The following is a 19,391-nucleotide window of genomic DNA, read 5'->3' as shown; positions in this document are numbered from 1 at the left end:
CTTTATCTCTGCGCCACTCGGACAGACACACAAACCGCGATGACTTTCTGTCAATCGTGGCACGGGAGTGGCGTTTGAAACAGAACTCTTTTCTAGCAGGACTGGCTAAACGCTTCATTATTCAAACATCAAAGCACTAGCACAGAAAGAATTGGCCACAATTCACCTGAATTGAACCAGAGTTCTAAAGGGCTGCTCCCTCCCATGTCAGGCCACTGGGTTGTTTACATCCGTGAAAACGTGACTAAGGCCTTGTTTTCTCAAACCAGGGTGTAGGTGCTGTAGGTATGAGTACAGCGACTACGTCAGCCCTATTTGGGACCGTCTCTGTGTTCCAATGAATAATGCAGAATGCGGCGAGGGTGTGTGGAATTACAGTTCGCGGAAGAGACCTGCAGTGAAGCTCCATTATTCCCTCATAGAGCCAGTCATTTTGTCAGTCAGCCCATGTGTCATACTTGATACTTTGTCAACAGCCATAGCCTATATCTGTTGCATTGTTAGTTTATTGAAAGGGGTCAGTTGAAAGGCAAATAAATATGAGAGCATCCACCCGTATGCCCAATGTGTAGCTTGTCTTGTTTGTTGTCTCTAAGCCAGGATACAGTATGTCATTTTGTACGCCATTCCTTCCTCTCAGGACCTAGCCAGTTTGGATTAGAGGACTATATCCAGAGTTCACAGTAAAATCCTCTGTCTTGATTTAACTCTGAGAGGGTACAAATATAACCACATGTTGCAGTGAGTTCCATTTGTTTACAATTGCACTCTGTTACAAATTGATGAATTAACTGGAGATTTTATGTGTGTTTCAATTCAATCTTTTTTCAGACCCAGGGAGCTCCATATCACAGTTGCAATACAATAAAACATTAGCACCCATGAATATAAAATAAATTATTTGCCCCATAATAACAACAGTTTGTTTGCCCTGTGCTCTCAATACAGATTTGGGCCTAGAATGTTTGAAACATGAAACAACATTTAAAGGGGGTGTAATTGATATTCTTTTGCTAAAATGATAGCCCTATACTCTGACAGTAACTGGTCTCTCCAGTTCTTTTATTAAAAGAAGTCTGTATATAAATTGTATCCAAATCAAGAGAGAGAACTTATACAGGGTACGTGATAAACAAGTGAAACTGGGAAGTGATGAAAAACTGGAACACACTAAAAACAAGTGATAAACAAGTGAAACTGGGAAGTGATGAAAAACTGGAACACACTAAAGTATTTAAGCTGATAAATTAACTTTGTGATGTTCTCTTGAGTGAAACCTGAAGATTTACAACATTTTCTGTCTACTAAAGAGTGAGAGAGACCGGGTGACCCTGTTACTGGACAAAACACACCATTTGGAATATAAAGCTTTACAATAAACGTTTTTTTAAACAAAAACATCCCTTACACCATCTTTAATACTAGGCATTGTATTTGTTTTATGTCTTCATTGCAGATCGGGTATATTCTTTTATTGACTATGCCTACTGCATTTGCTTGTCTCAGCAGAGGAAGAGGCTGTGACTGAAGCTAGATTTATGACATCTAACACCATGTTATTTAAGCTTTTGGTGTTCCCCTGGGCGGCCTTAACTCTTCTCATGCTGACTTGCACTAATATAATTCAGAATTGATCCTGCAAAGTGATGTCAGTTACTGGAAACCAGTCCTGAATACCAAGTGGACTTGTCTCTATCAGACAGTGTTTTGATAAGTTGGACGAGGCTGTTGGACCCAGGCAGGCTTTCAAATTGTCTATCCCATTTGACTTATATGTTGCCAAATCTATTTTGTTTGGTGATAATTTACAGTTGGATGCAAATTTAAAGCATCATAATATTGACATAAGTCTACAACTTTACTAGTGGAGCTTGTCTAACCAACATCATACATTTTAGACTTCATACAGTATGTTGTGAAGCAAGAGGGAATCATGAGTTATGATGATAAGCAATCCTTTTTTAATAACACGTTTTCATAAAATGTGTGTAATTTGTCCTTAAAGTCATACTGTCTGTGTAACATTCATTTTAGTTGTCTCTGTTTTAGCAATCCCACTTGTAGCTCTGTTGTGATTATAGTGTTTTTCTATCCACAACTTTCCAACATCCCATCGTGCATTGCACAGAAAGTGAGCGGCATTTCTGGCGTCGCAGCCGAGTGTGATCTACAAGCTCACAACAGTTGCATCTGCGACGTGACGTGAGCTTGTATGTCTGCTGTTAACCGGATGTGTCCTGCAGATAATGCTACAGTAAAGTCTTGCGGAAACGGGTGGATATGGAAGGAACGCTGAAAAAGGACTGCTGCATGGTCCTAGCGCCCAAGGATCTTTTGTAAAGCAACAAACGTTGGATAGATAAGATATTTATTAACTGTAAAATATACATCAATAAATACATTTCCAGTGCTTACATCATTTTTCATTTGTGAGTGTCAGCCCCTGACACTCACAAATGAAAATAATGTTTAATTGTGTTTAGAGAAGTTGAGGGAAAAACACATTCATGTGTAATGGTTATTGTAAAAAATCTAGCAGAGAAAGATTATGATTAAAATAAATTCTGTTTCTTGATTTGAGGTCAAATAAGTCGATATCTTAAAGGAGTAGTTCACCCCCAAAATGACTTTTTATCTATTGATTGCTCACGCCATGGAGACTTGAGTTCAATTATATCTTTTTGTATTTGTCGCATTCCTAAGACAAAAAAATTGATTACAGTACAGTACATTTACCCCCGTTGATTCTGGATGGGGACCCAAATGCATCCGGAATCAACGGGGGTACATTTATTGGCTTGGGACAAAAAACAAGTCTCCGTGGCGTGAGTAACCAATAAAAAAAAGTCATTTTGGGGGTGAACTACTCCTTTAAACTAATTTCAGACTTTGTGAAACATAATTTCTAAGCTTACAAGTTCCACTTTCATAATCTTAAAAAAACATGCACTACTTGTTATATCAGACCCTGTGTCACATTTGTATTTCAGATGTCTTGTTTGTGTCCCCACTTCCCAGCATGGCCTTGCAAATATCAAGCTGCAGAACAGAGGTTTTGTAGTAGTCCTTCCCAAGCCCCAGGCCAGACCAGTGATGAGGAGCAAATTTCCCCTGCTTGCTTTGGGATCTAGACTTGTGTTTTGTTTGTTTGTTCTGTGGACACGGCATTGGGGACAAGAGAGGGAGAGGGATTGAGGAAAGGGAGGCAGCTGTTTGAGGTGAAGGAACATGCTCTTGAACTCGGTGACCGCTGACCACAATGATGGGCTGATTTCATTGGTCAAAGGCAATCCACAAGGGACGAGCAAAAATGTAGTGGAACTGAATCTTGAGGCTATGTGGTGGAAAACAATGATATTTTTATGTCTTCTATGAAGAAGAAATCCCAAACGGATCTACATTCTTGCTCTAAGAGCTTTCTCTTTGCCATACCTGCAGTGTGGACAACTTCTGCTCGGTGCAATGGCGTGCCAGTGCTGTGCTAAGCATTGGCATTGGTGTTTGCTGCCATTGGCTTACAGTGGACCAAAAGCTGTGGTCAATGCAGAGTTTCTTAATATTTATAGCTAGACTTCACTTGATGCTATTGTATTTGGCTACCGTATGCCATATTGCATACATATAAAAAGGTAAGTGGATAAAATGAACTGTTTGCTCACCTTCTCTGTTACTGGAGTGAAATATAAATGCCAAGAAAATGCTATTGGTATTTAGCAGGCGCTGAGGGAAAGGGTGAAACCCTAGCAGTGAGCTTTGCACTGGGGAATGTTTGAAAGGAAGGACTGACAACACTGCTAGCAGCCATAGAAAGCTCTTTGAAGATGTCTCTTGCTTTTTGTCCCTTCTGCACAGTTCCTGAAGGTGGTTTTCCCTGTAGCATACAAGGTTCTGTGGAAACCTTTGAACACAGTGACATTTCAGACAGTGGAGCCATATTGAACTTCCCCACACATAAGAGTTGGCCTACCTCTCAGGTCTCACTCACGCTCATTTTCCAACCTATGCATAAACCCAGGAGGCATAAAAGTATGAAACGGCAGACCTGTTATTCACACGCTAGTCTCGTGACTGAAATAACAAACTTTCAGTTTGTGTTGTGTTGAAAAGGCAGGCCATGTTCTCTGCCCTTCTGTTTAAGCATGAGAAGCACATGTGAGGGAAGTACTGGCCGATAAAGGTTTTTTTTCCCGGCGGTCATGGGTTTGTACCGTGTATTTGGGCCGTCAGGTCTAGGAATTTCCCCAAACATATGGTTATTTGTCTAGAAAGCTGATCTTTCTACAATCTTTATGTAATACCCTCATGTTTTGAATTCAAGCGACACTGCACTTTTCAATCAGGTTGATCTTCTTCCAGTGTTTTCTTTGGGGAGGTTGCCATGAAATACCCGGCGCACTGTAATAATATTGAGAAGCACATTTTTCTTCCATCTGTCAGATCTAATTTCTCATAGGCTTTCATTAATCCCAAGTAGTTCAAATTGTATCGATATTATACTCCAGAGGTCATTTATCATCACCTCACTGGCTTTCATAGGGTGAGCATGTTTTAAGAAAATAATCTCTCAGTTGCCGTTAACCTCTGGAGGAGTTCAGTGGTCTGCGATGCCCTGTCGTTAGGGCTGTCACAATTATTACATAATCGTCTAATCGTGATTATTTGACATTATCGCAATTATTTTGTCATAATCGTCATAATCGTGAATGTTGAAAAATGTCAGAGATAGTGGAAATAGCAGATCTACAAGCTCACAACGCGTCGCATCGCGACGCGTTGTGAGCTTGTAGATCGGCTATTTCCACTATCAATGTTATTTTTTACGTAGTAAGTTGTCAAATATGTCAGTAATGTATTTGTGTGTTTAGGTTATGTATCATATCTGCCATATGCAACTTCAAAGCCTAAAAGCCAAACAGAAATGTAATTATCAACGACAAAAACACAATTAAATCGTTAATCGCCAATTATTTGAATGACAATTCATCGTCATGTAAAATGTCATATCGTGACAGCCCTACCTGTAGTTCAGTTGTAGGTGTTGACACTCCCTCCTCCCATCCCCCCCGCTGAAGCTACAGGGCTTCACACTGATGAGAGTTCTATAATTGGTCTGATTTTGGGGCCTAATGAAAGCCTGAAGGGCCCTGTGATGGCTTGTACCGCTACAGAAGGTTAGAGTGAGCACAAGTGGTCATTTCGACGTGAGCTTTGATGGTCTTTTAGGTGCCAATCGGGCCCTTAACAGCATTAGGGATCCATTAGCCTGGTCTGGGATGGGAACAGGAAGGAGAGATGGAGGCAGCGTAGATGCTGATTGCCTCTGTCTGGAAGTAGAATGGTTCCTTAAAGCGGTTTTGCTCATGCCTCGAGTTTCTGCATTTGCTTTGTGTGTGCCTCTGGTGTATAGTCTCCTGGTGCGAACCTACCAGCAATATGAAATGTGAAAACCATCAGTTTCATCCAAATTCTTACCCCATAGCTCAGATATATATACTGTATAGGCTGGCTCTGCCCATGTTTTACCTTTTTTGAACACTGATGTTTTCTACATTGCAGACTTTCACTTAACTCATACCTCGCGATCCCCGTAGAGACCGTAGATTTCCCGCTGTACCGCGCTGCCATGCCCGTAGAGCCCGCAAAGTTTAATTAGCTTTAATCATTATGAAAGGATTAAAAGTATTAGCGCAGATTTTCGCTGATTCTGGCTCTTTAGGCCCGCCCCCCTAACTGTATCCGGTCATTTCCGGTCTGGACCGGATCCAGCTTTCCGTATCCAGTCTGAGCCTGGGCCATAGTCCCGCCTCCATTGGTTTACTGTGTAACAGAAGTGGAAGCTACTGGGCGATGGAACGCTCGTTTTTCAATCAGATTTTTGCGTTTGGAAACTTTGATCCAGTCTCTACACGCCTGGATTATGATCCCCGCACATATCGTGCGTTTTGTGCGCGAACGTGTCCACGTGTTACCATAGCGCACAGTTGGCTTTTTTCAATGCTTTTTCATGTAAACTGGCTGATAAGCAGAGATACAGCGTGGCAACGGATATGTCTTTTTCAATGGGGTTTTTTGTATTCGAAAGCTTGTCACCGAGTCTACACGTCTACTAGATGAGTCGCGCACAGATTGTGCACGATGCGTGCGCGTGCCCACGTTAAAAGGTAAGGACAATTTGGCAGCTGCTTACTACAGCTATGTTTAAAATGGCAGAGAAAAAGTTAAGGAGACCAAATGAGTTCAACGTGTAAAATTTGGGGGCACAGTGGCACAGTCAGTAGTGCTGTCACCTCACAGCTAGAAGGTCCTGCGTTTGATTCCCGTGTCATCATTGCCCCCTAGGGTATAGGTACCGTTTAAAAAAACATGCAGTAATCCTGGTCTCCATAATGCCTCCCCCTGGCCAGCCGGGGCGCCTGATGAAGGGGAAAGGAACTGGTTGGAATAACGTGTTCCTTCCACACGCTACGTCCAACCGGGGAAACTCCCCCCTGTCAGGTGAAAAGAAGCAACTTGGACTCCTAATGCATAGAAGGAAGCATGACGTCAGTCCGTTGTCTCCCCAGGTTGGCAGAGGGCGTTTACATTAGATAATTGGTTGCTATGGCACCAGCAGCTAATGGGGATCCTTAATACAAATAAATCAATCACCTAATTTATATTAGGTTAGGTAGAAGGAATCCATCACTTACATACAGTATAGAGGAGTAACCTTTAATGTATGGTGCAGCGGCTTTAGGCTGCCCTGTACATTAAAAATGACACACAATATCCTGGATATTGGGCTGGATTCCTTCTACCTGTAGGTTTTTTCAGTACTCATTAGTTTTTCTCTGTAGAAGGCATTTTGCCTCATTTCAGTAGGGTTTTTCTTTTCTTTAGCTGTTAAAGTGTATTATTATTAATATTAAGACATGAATACATTTACACATGGCGTGTGTACGACGTGCATGTGTTTACATGTACTGTACATTGTGTTTGTCTCTACAGAAAATAGGCCATCTCACTTGGGCCACGAGATTGAATTGTCACGAGGCCTACTGCTTGCCTAGCATTCAGCAGACCCTCGACTTACACGTCATATCCTCAGGATAGAAAATAGATTTGGTTTCACGGGAGGCCGGTAAGGGTTGAGTTGCGTTTGACTGGATGGAGCCATGTAACTATGGCAACGTCCACTCATCCCCTTAGTGGAGCGAGGCCTGCTCCTTTCCTTTTGACACAGGCAACGAGAAAATCAACAGATTGGCTTGACATTTATTATCTAACCTTCTTATTTTGATTTTATGATAATACATGAGTAATAAATAATACATGAATGAAGAAGAATTCTGTCCGCAAGTTCTGACTTGTTCTCCCGATCGTGTCCGTGCATTCCTTCTTTTTATGAGCATTGCGAGGCGTTGTGTGCTTGTATATCAGCTATTTTCACTAGTTTAAATCATTTTTAAAATGATAAATACAAAACGAATGGTCTTGGACATGCAAGGTTTCCACCCGACAACAACAATAATGCATATCTTCTGGTAAGCTTCTAGCATGCTGATCTGTTCAATTCCTGATGCCTCTGTGGCAACTAAGCCATCTGCTACACGCAGCATCATTATGTAGTCTGGCCCTGTTCTTTGAATTGAACTTCCCAAGGTGTGTCGAGACGGCACAAGGTGTTCTTTAGGGTGTGCTTGGTGCTGCGAGAGATGCAGTTCTACACCGTGTGACCATTTCTGCCCTCGGCCCATCCCAGATGTTAACAGTCATACCCTTAAGAAGAGCATCTCTGCTAAGGCCGAAATATTTACATAGTGTATGGTATGTCACAACTGAGGGTGTCCATACCATATACACCCCTCCCCCCAGTCCCCCAGGAGATACTTGCTGCTTATAAATAAGGCACGATCCCTGAGGCTCAAATGGTTAGCATAACTGCTTGGTCGTGTTTTGCTGCTATGTCGCTGTCTTCAGCAGCTGTTGCGTGCACTCATTCTGACAATGTGATTAAATAGCCTAAAACTTATTTTAGTAAGTCCTAGGTTAGCTGTCGCCAGACATATGCAGCCTCTGTCAATCAGTGCCATATGGCTCCAGAGATCTCTGAGACTAGTCGCCCACCTCGCTGCTAGAGCCGGTTAGGTAAGCTCAATATAAAAAGCACAGGATTGCCCTGGTCTGCATTTCTAGCTGTGCGAGACAGTAATCCTGTGAAGTGATGGGAGGATTGCCCTACAATCTCATGCTCTTTGTGTAGATTGTGTTAATCCAATGGATGGGGTAGTACTGTTTTCAAATTGCTGGCTGTAAGGAACTCCCTGGTTAAAAAGAATCTATCCACTCCACACCCCAAGTAATTCTATAATATCTTTTAACATCATACCTCTTGTCTAAGCAGTGAGCCTGGACACGGTAAATGACTAGGATATAAGACGTTTGCAGCACACACACGCATTCCAAGACTATATATATATTCACATCTTTGCATTCCAAGCCTCTTCAGTTGTAAACTCTCCATTACGCCACATCACATGCTCATCTTTTGAGAGACTCCTGTTCAGTTTTTCAGCTGCTTAGTCTTCTCTTTACTAAATAGAGTTTAAATGAGATTGTTTACAAAGTACCAATTTCTTTTTAATCTTCAAGAAGAGTCCTTTCTATTAAGAGAGAAGTGGTGAGGTTTATTTATGTCGCTGGTTACAGTACCACTGTGTGATATCCACTGTGTCCAGGTGGCACACATGACTTCGCTTTTCTGACGTAGCTCATTTCGACAGACAGGACTGCGTCACCAGCACCTAAGAATGTTTACTTGGTGGCTACAGTCATTGAGCGAGCATGATGTCACTACAGAATTTCCTATGTGACCATGCCACTAACCTCTCAGCGACCCAGCGTGGACGCCACAGGAGCCTGCCAAAGCTCTGACCCTATAGCCTGACCCTAACCTGCTGGCTAAATCTGAAGGAGTCATGTCTGGCTGGCCTGGACTATGGCCTGGCACTGCTTATACATGTAGTATATACAGTATATACACCACATCTCCTGTTACAAATACCATGACATTTCTATTTTGTGGTGTTTCTTGGTGATACGGATTAGCTTGCTTTTGGTTACATATTGTAGTTCTATTGCAATAGACTAGAGGGTATGCGCGTGACAACAACATCATACCCGGAAGTTATGCGGGACCGCCTACTCAGTGGCAAAAAATACTTTCGGGCCTTGACAGCCCATACATCCTGTCTGATTGCATTAACCGGCGTTAAACAACGTTAAACCCACTTGGCCACTCACTTTGCCACTCGATTTGCCATTCTCTTTAGTTTTAGTTTAGAATTTCTTTTTTCTTTTTTTACTGAGAATTATGTGGCTACTGGATTTATTTAGTGCTTATTGGTATTGGAGATCTGTATATTAGGAAAACATGACTCATGCCAGGCTGTCTCTAGAAAGACATCTCTTTGATGCTCTTCAGCATCCACATATCCTCTTTTTGATTAATCCATCTAGAACGGGTACACATTTTGTGTATCATTATTTTATGCTTTAACTATTGAGAAATAGCAGATATACAAGCTCACAGCGCGGCACCGAGTGCCGCGCTGCGAGCTTGTAGATCTGCTATTTTTGAAAAATCGTGAAAATTAGAATTTTGACCCGATTCTATAAGTGTCTTTTGAATCCTTCTAAGGTTTTTTGAAAACCCTATGTTTTTATGTCCGCAATCTGGCGAGCCATCATCAAAGAAAGGGTCCTTTTCACTCAACTGGAGCTCTGTTCTTGAGAGACTACTATGTCAGTGGTTCTCAAACCTTTTCATGTGAAGGACCCCCAAAATGATATTTATTTGGCCACGGACCCCCATATCAAAATATTTAGTTCCAGGGACCCCCCAGAAGCAAAATTTGATTTAATAAACGTCCGCTTTGAAAATACATATATTCAAAGATTTGCACACATTTTCACGACTTTTTCAAAAATAGCAGATCTACGAGCTCGCAGCGCGGCACTCGGTGCCGCGCTGTGAGCTTGTATATCTGCTATTTTTCACCGGTTGAAGCATTCAATAATGCTAGGCCTAAATGGGTTAAGGTTTGTAATCGTCTGATTGCGTATGAATGAACCCGTGTGTCTGTGCTCTCCCCTGCAGGGCTCCAGAGATCATCCTGGGACTGCCGTTTTGTGAAGCCATAGACATGTGGTCCCTGGGCTGTGTGATCGCGGAGCTCTTCCTGGGCTGGCCCCTTTACCCTGGAGCCCTGGAGTACGACCAGGTAACAACCCAGCATCTTCTTGTCCTCCTGTCTCTTGTGTTCCACTGCTTTTCCTTTATTATGTGTTATTACCAGGGGGAGAGTTCCGCCGATTTAAAATGAGCCCAGTACGGAAGTTGCGCTAGTTGCGCTGTTTTCCTAGCCTCGCAAGCCATCCCGAGTTACGTCATCACCAATGTGCTTCCTTTCTCGGTCTGGTACTCCTCCCATAGAGTCTCTTTATGAGAAATAGGTTTCTCAATTTCCAATCAAAAGGCTGCATTTCGAGCGAACCCGCCTCACACCGCTCCTGATTGGTCGAGCGGCTGCTACAGCTCTCGCATTTTCACAACAAACATGGCGGATCCCATGTCCGATGCGAGTTCACAAATCGCAAATAAAAGCTGCATTAAGCGAAGTTTTATCTGAAATCAACGGCATCTCATAACTTAAAAACGAACAACAGTTTGCACCTTTGGAATTTCTGTCTGGAAAAGACGTATTTGATGTCCCGACGATGTTTTGATGCGCTGATGACTACTGACTGGACCTGTCAGTCAAAGTGAGTAACTACGTCATTGCGTAATGCATTGTCTACGGAGGACTCCCAGACTCTCCCCTGGGAGAGTCTGGCTGTTGCGAGTCTACTGTTTTCCCCCCCGGCCGATCGCAAAAAGAATTGTTCTCCATTGGACCCCATTCATTTTCCCCTTTCGTTTTCTAACCTTAATTAACACTTTCATACATACTTTATGGTTCCTATCGCAAGTTAAAAATTGCCTTTCAATCACGATGATATGCGTTTTGTGAAAATAAGGTCCCATTTATGTTAAAATTGATGATAAAGTTGCGGGGGGGGGGGGGGGGGGGGGCGTGGCCAACTAAACTGATACCAGCCGGCTGTGTTCTTCTTTGTGTGCTGTATTTCGGGAGGCTTCGACCACATTCTCCCATGTATCCCTGCGGTTGCACGTGACCGTTGGCAGCCAATAGCCTCCTCTGATCACATTTCAATCTATGATGGCGACACCCATGCCAAGGACCCATATTGTTTCATTTGCGCTGCATAGAAACCAATGGCGTCGCTTTGTCCATATCTTTTATACAGTCTATGGTTATTACATGTAAGCTCAATAACACAACATATCTCAGTGGTCTGGTTTCTACTTCTCCTCCTCTCTTCCCTCTCTTTCCTCTGGCATCTGTTGTATTCCGACAGATGAACTTAATTCAGCCACGCCCCCCTTGCGACCTCGCGCTTCCCTCAAACCTCGTTTCCAGCCATTCTTAAGGGGCCCTCACCGCTATACAGACAGCACTAGTAAATCCCCTTGCATCCACCCACATCTCACAGCTCTTTTCACAGGCTCTAGTTCCACAGGCTGGAGTTAACTCGCTTCATTCTCATGTCTCGTTCTTTGTTCTCTTGTGGATGTAGGGCTGAGATTGTGCCATGAACACTAATTTCATAAGAATGAGTCGTGACAATGGAGACATGCAAGACTGGCAAGTCTTTGAGCGAGTTCATGTGCAGCCCTTTCCTACTTTGTCCCTCTCAGGGCCGCTAGGAAAGGGGCTGGGTACACAGTTAACCATGTAGACACTGTCCATTTAGGGCTGATTAACCTCAAATTAAAGACGTCTCATATGAATATATGATAAATTATTAAAATATTGTATAATTGTATCTAATGCAAGGCTTTAGGAGTGTTCTGGTTTTAAAAATGACCATAGGCAGTTCTCAGTTAGGATCTAACACATTCATTAGTTCTTTATTCTAATATGGGAAGCAAGCTGCTTTTTCTACTACAGAAAGGTGCTGATATATGCCACTAGTAGTGACAGTTGAACCTCCCCACGTGGTACAAATCTGCATCATATTAATGTAAAGTTTATGTTGTTGAATTTATCAAAGGTATGTATCAAATATTCAATGTTGACGACGGACAGAACATCTATAATAACACCAAAACATGTCAGACTTTAAGGGAACATATAAACCCAGCCACGTTTTACTTTCATTTTTACTGGTTTGGCTTTTAAAATAAATGAAACTGTTGCTCATAAAGAGACAACTAAGAAACCACAAGGTAGTAGAAAACATTTCCAGAAAGACAGATGACTTTATTTGGACGCTTTTCACCTTGTAGGCTCTGTCTGTTATTAGATGGTTGGCTTCATTTGCTGCATTTCAAGTTCTGATGTCGGTTGTATGAAAAAATAAAATCTAGACTAATTTATGTAAGACTGTCTCATGAAACCTTTTCTTTATGCGAAAGGGTTAGACTGAGGGTTCTATGTATGTACGCGGAGACAGGAAGAGAAAGGGGGTGTTGGATTTTTCTAGGGGAGAGATGGAGGAGGCAAGTGACAGGCCCAGATTAGTGCAGTATTTCCTGTCTACTCACGGGGGAGGCTTCCCTGTGCTGCTGGGGGCTGTGGGAGACAGAAGAATGGCATCTTCCTCTGAATGACAGCATAGCGGGGGGTGGTGAATGGTGATACTGTAGATGCCTCCCTGATAGATGCCATCCCAGGAATAGGCTGATCTCTGGGCGAATATAGAGTGGCTTTCCCCGCTCTGGAGGCCATTCTGCTTCAAGGCTGGAAGCAGTCGGGGCGTGGCCCTCTCCCCATACTTTACCGTTACCCTGCATTACTGTAATGCAGGGTAACGTCACTGTATCACTGTCATCACTGTAATTTACAGTGATGAGCCCCACTGCTGCAGACTGTGTCCCGGCGAAAGTATTTTTATGGCCTGGCATCATTTTTCACACTGCCCAGGCCCAAGGCAGGAGGGATAACTGAATACCTCCGAAAGAGATTTGATTTTGAGTATGGCTGCACAGGGCTAAATATAATGAATCTTCCCAAGCAGATTGAAAGCTGTTTCAGAGAAAAGATGACAGAGGGAAGGGGGAGACCGGAACTAAGGGGTGATAATTGAAGACATACAAGGAGCAAAAATAATGAGTGAAATGTTGACTAGATTGCTATAGCAATGATAATGAGCTGGATTGAGAACTGAAGGCAGAAGATTAAAGATAGAACTGTAACTGGGGCCCAGAGTGGACAATAGACGATGGTACTTTCTAGCGGAGTGGACGGGTACAAGTAAAGTTTTGATCTCATTTATTGGGGCGTTAAGCTCTCGAGATTTCATCATGATGTCACTGGCACTTATAAAAGTGGTCTTTTATTGCCGTCTATTGATTAAAAAAAAGGGTCCACTCCATCACAGGTTTAAGTGTGGTCGTTAATGTGGGTTTAAGTGTGGTCGTTACAGTACGTGGGACGACTACATTCACCTCTCTCGCCTATAGCTCACATCTACGCCCAGCAGGCAGTCACTCACTGGGCGTTAACTGAGTACCAAAGCCCTGCACCGCTGACCTGTGGAAAGCTCCCTCCGTCCATTTGCCAACATTGCCTGCTGGCATGACGTGTCGTCCTGGGGCCACAGGGTGAGCTGGCTGGAGCCAAAGGGGGGCTGGTGCCATCAACCCCGCCCCCCACCTTCTCCCTTTTTTCTTCCTCCATCATTCTGCATGGGATCTGGTTCCATCCCACGCTGCAGAATGTATTTATAACTGCAAACTCCTCCTTCTCCCCCCGTCCTATTCTCCTTGCCTCTACTTACCTCATCCCACCATAACACAGCACCGTCGTCAAGTCTCCTTGAAGAGAGCAGAGGCTGACAGCGGTTGTCCACTTCTTACCTCACACCTTCTCAGCACTTTGGAGTTCAGTTGCATATACAGTATGAACTGTGTATGTACTAGATATAAATATATATATATATATATATATATATATATATATAGAGAGAGAGAGAGTCAAAGCAGCTAGCTTTATTTATATTTCTTTGTGTAGCAGACATAGTCTCCAAAACACAAGAGTCATATGCCCCACTTCTAGTGTTCATTTGACTATGCAAGTTACAAAGAAATCACCTACTGGTCCATTGTTTTACTTGCAGAGTTAAATTAAGATTATGTCATGTGTGTCAGGCTTTAGTCTTTTACAAGACAGTCTTTTTTACAAGACAGTCTTTTCAAAGTCTTGTAGTGTACGGTAGGCATAACCATCTCTCTCTCTGCATGTGTCTTCTTCTGTCATTGTGGTGGTGCAGGGGGCTGATGCAGAAAGCAAAGCATCTCTCATGGGAGCTTAAGATACTTCTGGTAAAGTCCACTGTTGTTGAGAAGAAAGGTGTGTGCAGACTGTGCACTCACTGCACTGATCACAAATAATAATAAAGAGATTATTATTGCATGCAAGACCAGCCAAAGCTGGCAACCTGGAAGAGAAGGAAGAATAATAGGATGGATTGGAAACAGGGTCAGTGGATACTGAACGCATTATGTGGGCTGTTGCGGCAAAGCTCTGGGTGGATGCTGCTATGAAGTACCCCAGTTTGTTGCAATGCTTAATGTGTAAGATATTGAGGTCATAGCTGTTAATTGTGATTAGCCTCAATGATTTGGGGAAAAATATATATACATAGAAATATCAGCTGAAATAATGAATTGTGTGGGGATGAGTTTGCATGAGATATGTCTTTTTAGCATTCAGATGTCTGTCATTGGTGCTCTTCAGTGGGCTCCCAGTGTATTTATTGTACTGCAGGCCCAGGGTAGCTGCTTTCTAAAGCACTATGTTTGCATCAATGAACGCAGTGGCTTGCTTCAGCGAGCTGCAGCAACACGCCTTCCAGGAAATATGAGGGGTTTTTCCCGTCACAGGAATTTTCCTACTACATGCTCACGCGCACGCACGCATGCACGCACGCACGCACGCACGCACGCACGCATGCACGCACGCACGCACACACACACACACACACACACACACACACACACACACACACACACACACACACACACACACACACAGTTTTTCTTTCTGTTGCTGTTTACATCATGTTACTATATGGAATGAAGTCAGCTCAGTTCAATTTATCACCAAGGGATATATTGCTGGGAAAACATTTTTCAAACTTGTTCATGCTGTGAGTTAGATTTTCATAGTAATTAGAATCAAAACAAATATTAGAAGCCAGTGTGTGTGATTGAAGGATTGCAGTGGAGATTTTGGACAATGCATTTATTTGGACAAACAGATTTATTATGGGTGGAAAATGCACCTTTTCTTTTTACAGGAGAGAAAGTTAGGCAGCACATACAGTAGTCTTCAAGTGAAAGCCTATTAGAATTGATAGTGGCAGACTATTTTTTGTTGGTAAACACCATCATCTTGCATAATGAGAGGGAGAGAGGCTGAAGGGGGGAGATAAATTGTTGGTGATGTCGTGACTCTGAAGACAGGTTGAGAATGTGAACGAGTCGAGATGAGGTCCATAATTCAGGCAATCAGTCATAGTGGGTGCATTGGCTCATCACAAAACCTCCTACATAGCTTAGCACTCACTCACTCTCACATACACACACACACACACACACACACACACACACACACACACACAGACACACACTCACGCACGTCCGTGTGTGCACTCAGACCAATGACGGGTGCATCAAGACCTCAGAAGTAGCGTAGAAAATATTTCTGCTCAGAATATCTTTGCATTCCTCATTGCCGCTTATCTGAGACATTTCTCTCCTTTTTTCTCATTCCCCTCTGGAAATTGATACAGCCTACAGTATTTCTCCCTTTTTCAGACATGAAAAATAAGCCCTTTTTGTTTTGGCTTTGTAGGAGCACAAAAGCCTTGGGCTACGCAGACAGCGGTGTGAGACATAAAGGGACATCTGATCGGGTCGCTGTCTGTTGACTGGTCTCGTCTGGGGGTCGAGAAGGACACTTTGTTTGTCTTTCAGCCTTCAGCTGATTTCAGAGTGAAAATATGCACTATTTGCATTAGAGTGAGGTCATGGATGTGTGTTTGTTTCTAATAGGATGTGAGCTAGCCGGATGTGCAGGAAGGCCTTGATACCCCCCCGGCTTTGTTATTTTAGCGGTGCGAGCGGGCAGGACAGGTGCTCTGTAAGAACTGTGCTAATGTGCCACATTTGCCCATGTCCTGCTTCTCACTCTTCTCCCCCCCGCGCCGCGCTGTTCCCTTCTCTGTTTGCCCCTCCCCGAGTGTCACTCCCCCTCTAATGGATGTTCTCTCTCACACCTCTCTGTGATTGACGTCAGCCAGACCTCTTGCCAGGCTCCTCTCTCATAAACCGGCCAGTGATACTCTCATCACTGTAGCAGTTGTCTGACGGCCACAGTGGCGTCAGTTCAGAAAATGCTATGGTACTGTATGGCAACATGACTGGTGTCTTGCAACAGGCTTGATACATTTATTTTAAGAAGTACATTCAATTTTCCCCCCTGTTTCTACGGTTTCTTGGGCTGGATATGGCAGCCTGGAACGGTTGTTCGAGTGCAGCTAAACTTGGCATGTTAGTAAACGTGCCACAATTAACAATAATGAATTCCACCTGTGCAGCTGACCTGGGAATATACCATTTTGTCAAGATGGGGAGAATACAAGTGTGAAGAATATAATTAGATAGATAGATAGATAGATAGATAGATAGATAGATACCTTTATTATCCCAAGGGGGAAAATTAGTTGCCCAGAGGCAGCACAGCAGTATAAGGTTATTTACAAAGTTACAGAGAAGTAAATAATTATAATACCTTGTTAACACATTGACCGCCATTTTAACATACCTCCGTACTCCCACCTGCCATTCGTCTCCATAGACTTCCATGTAATTGGGTGTGCACGGATCATGCACACCCATGCCTAGATAATGCACCACGTGTGTCCACATTGCTCACAGCTTTCAAACAAAAAAATCCGAATGGAAATCCGTTCAGGCATTCATGAGATAACAGCCACTATGTTTAACAAAGATGGCTGCCAAAATGGCTGCCATGCTTGAAAGATGGGGTTGCTATGGGGGTTAAACATGCAATTTCGCGATTGCTATCATGCCTACTCCATTTTTTGGGGTCCAAAATTTTTTTTGAAAAAAAATTTTTTTTGAATTTTTTTTTTTTTTTTTTTTTTTTTTTTTAAATTCTCGGGACTATCGGGCCTGGCGGGGAAAGACATTGGAATAATCTCGGGACTATCGGGCCTGGCAGGGAATGAGTTAAAGTGACCATTTTGTAAAACTTTGCATTTGTAGTTATTTTACTGTAATTTAACAACATAATAACCAGAACAGATAGACAAAGAGACATTCGTGGATTTATATTTAAAAGTAACTTTTATTTTCCCCCCTGGACCAAGGGTATGGCATCTGCATACCCCTGCCATACCCAATTGACGCCCCTGGACGGCCATCTCTAACATGGCAACGTTTTAGCACTTGGACCATAGAGCATCCCCCCCCCACTGCATCAAAGCTCACACCCAGAGACCTTGAACCCGTTCCTCAATGTTGTGCATGTCGTGGGATCATCGGTGCAGGGAAATAGAGGGATGGGTCTGATTTACCACACGTCTGGAATTTGACATGTCCAAGGTTACTGTCTGCGCCCAGCCCCTACACACATGCTCACGCTCACATGTACTTACTGTATACAGTATACTTACCAGTGGTGGGAAAAGTAATCCATTTTTTGAAGCGGTGAAAGCCGCTTCCAAGGAGTGGCTTTGTCTGTCCTGTACATGTTTTTTGAGGATTCCCATAGATTCTCAAGGAGTGGCTTTGTCTGTCCCGTACATGTCCCGTGCATCCCGTGCAGGATTGGTCAAGCTTAACATGACAATTTGGCCCTCCAGACAAAATCATTCATTCATTCAGAATTCATAAAAAAAATATAGAACTAAAGCACATAGAAAGTATAGATCTAGAACACAGAATGTATAGATCTAGTACACATATTTCATAGCTCTAGAACAAATAGAATAGAAATTCACCGCTTCACTTTGAACCGAGGTTTGATTTTTTCCAAGCAATGTAGAAATACTCTTTTACAAGTAGAAGTCCGGAATTCAAAATGTACTTGTACTTGAAGTACCAAAAGTAAAAGTACTCAGTACGCATAATGTCCCATTTCAGGTTTTCAAATGTACATTTTGAAAATAGCAATCTATAAGCTCACAATGCATCGCGACGCGAGGCATTGTGAGCTTTTAGATCAGCTATTTTCAAATGGACGAAATATATATAAGGCTGAAGTGCTCAATGTATGTTTTGTAATATTAATCAAAATCTACAAAGTAACTAAAGTGTTCAAATAAATGTAGACAGTGGAGTAAAAAGTGCAATATTTGGATCAGAGATGTAGTAGAGTAAAAGTATTGGAAATCGGAAATACAAATACTTAAAGTTGTACTTCAGTGTAATATGATGGATGATGTGACTTGGAAAGGCCTTGGCTTGTAATGCTATCTTTGACGCCTTTTTATGATGCTTGCTGCTGTCATAAATGTCTTGTTGGGACTGATTAAAGCTGGGGGCAAGGGTCACCGTTGGAGATATGATAGTTGTGATGTAGTGAGTTGGATAAGAAGTATGGCTGGGCTAAAAGTCTAGACTGAATAATATACAATTATAATGTGCTGTGAAACTGATCTTGAATGGTTCCATATTCAGCGTAATCACTTAAACCCTATGTACTTTGTTCACCAAGGTCCCCCAGGGGTTTATACTGGGTCCCCTCCTTTGTTCCCTCTACATGAAACCTCTGCTGAAAATAGCCCATATGCAAGGCCTCAAAGTCTCAAACCATCACATTGTGGTGCTTTGTGAGTTTGTAGATCTGCTATTTCTGCTGAAGGTTTTGCCCGTTCCGTTTTCGCTAAATGTTCTCCTATTATGACATGCTCAGAATAGAGATGCTAGGGTTCATGCAGTTAAGCCTACAGAAATGAATACAGTCTGTTGTTAAGCCCTCTATGTTTTTCCTTTTTTTTTTTTTGTGGTGACAGCCGCTTCCAAGGAGTGGCTTTGTGTGTCCCGTACATGTCCATATATGGTCATTCCAGTCCAGAATGAACAGGCTTTGTCTGTCCCGTACATGTCCCGTGCATGCAGAATTAAGGATTGGTCAAGCTTCACATGACAATTTGGCCCTCCAGATAAAATCATTCATTCATTCAGAATTCATAACTAGACCAGGTCAACCTGGTTGTGCCAGACCCCGGTTCTGCCAACCCCCTGTCTGTCATCA

The 19,391-nt window shown here is 42.8% G+C and overlaps 1 protein-coding gene across 1 annotated transcript in view; it reads left to right on the top strand.

The window, feature by feature from the left end:
* hipk3b (homeodomain interacting protein kinase 3b) overlaps positions 1-19,391 on the top strand; it is a 66,142-nt gene that overhangs the window by 27,428 nt on the left and 19,323 nt on the right. The window contains exon 3 of the mRNA XM_080730703.1: positions 10,139-10,262. Coding sequence (XP_080586829.1) covers positions 10,139-10,262 — 124 coding nt within the window. The remainder of the gene's footprint in view (positions 1-10,138; positions 10,263-19,391) is intronic.

The sequence above is a fragment of the Nannobrachium achirus genome, assembly GCF_963921795.1.
Source record: "Nannobrachium achirus genome assembly, chromosome: 7".
NCBI lineage: Eukaryota > Metazoa > Chordata > Actinopteri > Myctophiformes > Myctophidae > Nannobrachium > Nannobrachium achirus.
The sequence above is the reverse complement of the archived record's forward strand: the minus strand, read 5'-3'. Positions and strand labels throughout refer to the sequence as shown.